Source organism: Symsagittifera roscoffensis, chromosome 5, assembly GCF_963678635.1.
Source record: "Symsagittifera roscoffensis chromosome 5, txSymRosc1.1, whole genome shotgun sequence".
NCBI lineage: Eukaryota > Metazoa > Xenacoelomorpha > Acoela > Convolutidae > Symsagittifera > Symsagittifera roscoffensis.
The window spans coordinates 61,533,961-61,539,960 of NC_087066.1; the positions used below are offsets into that span (position 1 = coordinate 61,533,961).

At 32.5% G+C, this 6,000-nt stretch overlaps 1 protein-coding gene across 1 annotated transcript in view; it reads right to left on the bottom strand.

The window, feature by feature from the left end:
- LOC134846556 (kallikrein 1-related peptidase-like b4) overlaps window positions 1-5,748 on the bottom strand; it is a 53,480-nt gene extending 47,732 nt beyond the window's left edge. Inside the window, exon 1 of the mRNA XM_063863941.1 lies at window positions 5,526-5,748. Coding sequence (XP_063720011.1) covers window positions 5,526-5,684 — 159 coding nt within the window. The 5' untranslated portion in view covers window positions 5,685-5,748. The remainder of the gene's footprint in view (window positions 1-5,525) is intronic.
- Window positions 5,749-6,000: the final 252 nt, after the last annotated feature.

Consider the following 6,000-nt stretch of genomic DNA (forward strand, 5'->3'; position numbering starts at 1 on the left):
TCTATTGTTTTGGTAACGTTGAGTTCGGTTGTTTGAATAACTTCTATTTCTGTTATTTGAGTAATTCCTTTTTCTATTGTATGATGAATTACGTGATCTATCGTTTGAATAGTGTCTTTTCCTAGAATTTGAATGGGAACTGGTATCAAAAAATTCTGTTCTTTTTGAATTTGATCGTGAATAGTTGTTTCTATACTGGTTATTTTGGCTATTTGATCGACTATATCTATTTTGTGAGAAATTTCGTGAATTTCGTTGTTCTGGTGATCTACCTCTATAATTAGAATTATAGGGTGATTGGTTTCTTGATTAATTTGAATTGTTTGGGAGTGGTCTACCAGAGCTGTTATTACAATGTATATTTTTGTTTGGTAAATTTTGATCTTTTTTCATGTATTGATAGAATGATTTATTTGGTTCTTTGTACTTTTGTGGTTTATTTTGATTATCTTGTTGTTTTTGTCTACATTCGGCAATGCTGTGTCCGTATCTTTGACAATAATTCCACCATTTCTTGAAAGATGGTTTACCTTTGAAATTGGGATTTTTCTCATATATGTTCAAAATTTCAGTAATTTTTTCAGTAAGGTCTACATCTGAATCGTGCATGTTGTTTATATGTGTAGTATTGGTTTCGATTCTATTAACGTATTGTTGTTTAAGATTTTCTGTTTCTTGGAGTTTCATTGTGGTTTCTGCTTGTTCTAGTTTGTCAACTAGTTTCCTAAAATCTAAATCTGGTTCTCGAATTGATGAGGGGTGTGATGCTCTCTTTTTTATTTTTATTTTTCTTAATTGGGGTGTTAGAGTCATCATTAAAATTTCTGTCATTTTTGTGTTTTTATAATCATGAGTGTTCAGTGAATATGCTTTTCGAACTAGTGTTTTGATTCTAACTGCCAATTGTTTAAATGTTTCGTTTGATAGTCTGCGAATTTAATTGCATAAAACTCTTTGGTATTGTTTATTTCTTTCAGAATCAAACATTTTTGAAAATTCTTGTATAAATCTTTTCCAATTTGTTTTTATGTCTATTGGTAAAACTGAAAACCATTTCTGAGCTGCGCCATCAAGTGTTGTTTGGATTAACGCTGTCCTTCTATGTATCCAATTTTGATGGAGTGGTGTATTAATTAGTTCAGGTCCGATATTCAAAATTAAATTTGCTGTGACTGCATTTAAATAGTCTTCTACAGACTATACAGGGTCTGTGCCTGTGAATACAATTAGTGGTTTATTTGATGTTATTAATGATCTACCCATGAGGTATGGATTCATAGTCATTTGTAGTGATTCTGCGGCATTTGGCATTTGTGAAAATTTTGTCAGTTGATTTTTTGTTATTTCATGTTGTTGCAAATAATATGGTAGTGGTATTTCGTTTTGCATTTGCGTTGGTTGATAATAATCAGTATTTGCTGGGTTTTGTGACTAAAAATTATTATTTTGAGGTTCGTGATTTGATCTAGGTTGTCGCATATGTTGTTCTCGTGTATATGGTTCAAAAATATCTGGTTGATTTACGTGATAAGAGTGGAGTCTTTGGTTTTGAAAACTTTGTTGATGGTTTTGGTCATTAACATCGTCATCATGTGATGAATGATAATTAGGTGTATAGTAAGGTGTTTTTGGTTTAATTTGGTAGGGCTGTTTACTATTTTTTCTGTTCAAAAAATGGATAGTTTTCACTTGGGTCTGTTCGATTTCGTGGGTTATCATTGAAATTTACGAAATTTGATGTTTATTGTTGGAATTTTTGTCGTTGTGGAAAGGAACGATTATGCGGGTTTGTACGAGGAGATTTAGATTTTTGTGATCTATTTACGTAGTTATAATTTTGTTCTGCAAAATTAGTTCTGGTGAATATTCTTTGTTTTTGTGGTGGTTTCGTCATTGGTCTAAATGTTTGGTAATCCATATGTGAATATTTGGGAGCAACCGAGGGTTTAACCGTAGATTGCAATGTTACGTGAGGTAATATTGAAGTCCTTGGTTTTGGCGTTGTAAGGTTTGGATGTATAGGTCAAATACTTTGCTGTGTAGTTGTTACAATTGTTTCAACTATTTCTTCATTTATAAAATGTGATGGTGTTTGATTATCTTGTTGTGTAAGATTTCTAGTTCCATTTAAGTTCTCTTGTTGTACAAGGATTGAATTTAAACTATCATTTTGTCTTCTATCAGGTAAAAACGAATTATAGTTCAAAGGTCTTGCATCTATTGTAAGTGGAATTACTTTTACATAATCTTTGTGAATAGTTATTGTACTTATTGCTTGACTTGAGATATCTATTGGAATGTTCAGAAATAGTGGATGAGACCATTCAGGGTCTCAGATGTAATCTGATTGTTCGGCAATGACAGTGTCATCATTTGTACTTTGGGGTCTAGAATTTTTTCTTGCTTGTGCAATTAAATCTATATTGTGGGTAAAAAAGTCAATTATAAACCATGCTAAGATTTTTTGTAAATCGTGTTTAACATTTGATGAAATTTCATTGTTAGAAAAATTTTCACGAATTGTGTTTAAAAACGCTGAGAATGCGTTAATTTCATTTCGTACATTTGTGTGTCTTGAGGTTTGAACCGGTGATGTGCTTTCGGTTTTTGTTCTTTCTAGTATAGATAAATAATTATATATTATTGCAAAAACATCGTTAGTGAAAATTGAATTTGCTATCTGTGAATTTTGATGTTGTATATTTTTAATGCATTCTGTGAATACTTTTGAAAGTTCTATATCGACATCATCTTTTTGGATAACATGTTTGCCATGAAATTTACTTGCTGTACTGAGTTCTATGGTGTAAATTCCATATTGTTGTGTTAAGTTACATTTTCCTTTTGTAGAATGATTGATAATTTGTCTTTTCATTTTTATTTCTGGGAATTCTGCTTTACATGGGCTATTTCATTGTTCAAATATATTTGCGATTAGATTATGACAAAATTGTATTGGTCCTTTGTCTTCAGTGAGTGAAATGATGATAAATGGGAAAACAGAGTCTTCGTCCGGACTTTCGTCACTTGGGCTTTGACTCGTTTTTTCGTTTTATGACTGTCAGTGCGTAATGTTCAATGTGTCTGATTTGTTGGTTCCAACTGTATAAACGTACTGGTTTATTTTTGTATATCTTTTTTATTCTTCTTTTTCCTTGTTTTGATGAATGTGATGTAGCTTCTGAATCGGAAAATTCTAATTGATTGCGAGCTGAGTGGTTTTTGTTTACTGTGTCTTTTAATTTGTAAAGTGCATCTAAACTGTTGGCTTTTGATTCAGAGACTGCGTTTCTACGCTTTGAAAATCTTTTTAGTGTAATTTGTCTTTGCTCACTTAAATTTTTTTTTTTATTGTCTGACGTTTTGTGCGAATATATCCGATTGTTTGTTTGTGCGGTGTAATTACAAGATCGTATGTTTCGTTATTTATTTTACAAATGTGTAGTACGATTGTTTGTTTTTTTCCCTAAATTGTTCAGTGACATAAGGTTTAGGATGAAGGGTGCAAGGTTGTTATTAGTGATTTTAAAATCCTAGACTGTTAGTCCTTACGATTTTTTGGTTAGCCTAACTTGGGTCTTTTATGTAGGGTTGGAGAGAAAAGTATATATCGATTCCGAAGAATGATTTTTACTTTCTCGTGGCTATTCTAAGTTAAGGTGTTAACATACTTAATCTTACTGTAGGGGTAGTGATTGTGTTCAAGGGTTGGAAAATAGTAAGATCTACAAGGTTCAGGTATAATTAGAACACAAGTAGTTCGTTAGACACTATTTTGATACCTACTAAGATTTAAGATTTAGCCTGGGTCAGGTAAGAGGGGGGATTAAGTGAAGGATGAATAACCGAAGTTCTTCACACTTTAGCTTAATTTGAATGGTTAGTGTGATTGAAAAATTTCTATTAGTCCTGGGTATTTGAAAGGTTTGGGTAGTGAATCGACGTTTGAGGTCGTTAGACACTTTATTATTGGGTGGGAGAGAACAAAATTGTTCTGTTTGATCCAAGGATAGGCCTTGATGATCAGAATATAATTTTTTATGGTATAAAACAGGTTTAATTTTATTTTTAATGGCGATCCAAGGAAAACCTTGATGATCTAGCTTAAGATTGAACAAATTGAAATGAAAGAAAGGTAAACATTTGGGTAAGTCTTTAAAAATAATTTTTATTTATTGATAAAAGATTTTAGTGTTTGATGATATTAGTGGTTTAAATGATTGCTGTTACGTTTAGGTGATGAAACTGGGGATGTCAGGATAATTATATATACTAATAATTAATGATTATGTCAACTAAATTTTATTTTTACTTTCAATAAATATATTTTTCAGATATCTTTTTAAATTTCACTGCAGAATTAGAGGAAACGATTTGAGGTGTTTTTATAAATCGTTATTGTAGAGTAGTAAACAGGATTTAGCGCCTGTAGTAATCATTGAAGATTTTTCTTCGAGGTTTCTATGTTTGCAAATGAAAATCTAAATTCTTTGTTAAAAAAATCCTAAATACAAAAGTTTGGTCTGGCTTTTGCCGTACGACCATGAAACTTAATGGTAAGTTCCATCGTAGTCGTAGATCGTCTCTTGTCCAAGGTCTTCTTCCAATGCCTGGTAGTTCTAGTATTGTGCGGAATAGCGGTTCTGATCTATTGAGTCGTAGAGACATTTCAATTAGATTATTTTCATGTAACATTTTTGATAAAATTTTTGTCTAATTCTAATCTATCTGTTAGTTCTAAGCTAATTTGTTTTTAATGACTTGATCGAGACGTATGGTCGCACCAAATGAGTTATGTTCTAGGTTTAAATCATAGAGTAATTTCGGATAGGGTACACCGTCTGCTCGTCACGCTGTCTTATTTTCGGCCGGATAGATTCGTGCAACCTCTTAGTCTTATACCCATCCTAATCTTACTCTTATCTCTACGAGTCTCAGGGTGTTTAACTAGTCTCTGCTAGGCTCAATAGATCTAGAGTATACTGGCTTATTGCGATTACTAAAGTTCTCTTGGAGAGGTAATAAATTTCTAAGTTAAATTCAAATCTCTCTGGTGCTGAAATTACAAGTAATTTCAGCACTTACAAATAAGTGGATTGTTAGTTAGATGGATCGTGATTGGTTAATATTAAATATTTTATAGAGATAAAATATCCAATTAACCAATAATAAATTTAGTTTATATCTGGTTCCATTGCGGTTCCCTTTGCCAAGTTCGCACCTCGGCCCGCGTAAAAACAAAAAATTCTTATGAGCAAACAGTTAAAACTTGTCTGAGTATTGAATTTGTCCGAGATGATCCTATTCTACGAGCAGGCACAGATCTACGCTTTTTTTTGCATGCCATAAAACAGTACCAAAGGGGTACCCTTTGCGTGGCAACGGGTCGAGCTCGTGAAGAGAAGAAAGAGAGCATCCCCCCTTTACATCTGCTGCAAGTCTACGCTTTTCTCATTTGTGAACTAGGATTTCAAATAAAGTTGAAACTTTAATCCGTGACGTGCAAATATAGCATATGCATTTACCTGAACACGGATGAAGAAAGGTCGGAGGGGGGATGGGTTCCCATGAACAATGTTCTGAATTAGCGAAGATTTGAAATCAGACGAAGTACTTCTTCCTGGTGAAAGCAGGGACCAAAAGGAAAAAGCAAACACCCAATTTAAGAGTTCAAAGTTATTCATAATGACTTGCTTTTCTATCCTTTTAATGATTTGATGTGATGTTCTAAATATACAAGACTAAGTATCGCATCAAAATGTTGTTAATGAGAAAGTTATATATTATACTCAAACTAAAGGGCATGGAACATGACGCGACGTATATTCCAAACGAGACAACTATCCGAAAGACAATTAAGAATACTTTTGGTGTTTTATGATAATGCTTTTCTTCAATGGAAAAGTTACATCGCTTTGAAGTGTTGTAAAAATACAGTATCATAAACTTGAAAGATTCAAAAACACATCTGGAAAAAAATTAAAAATTAAATGGGAAACA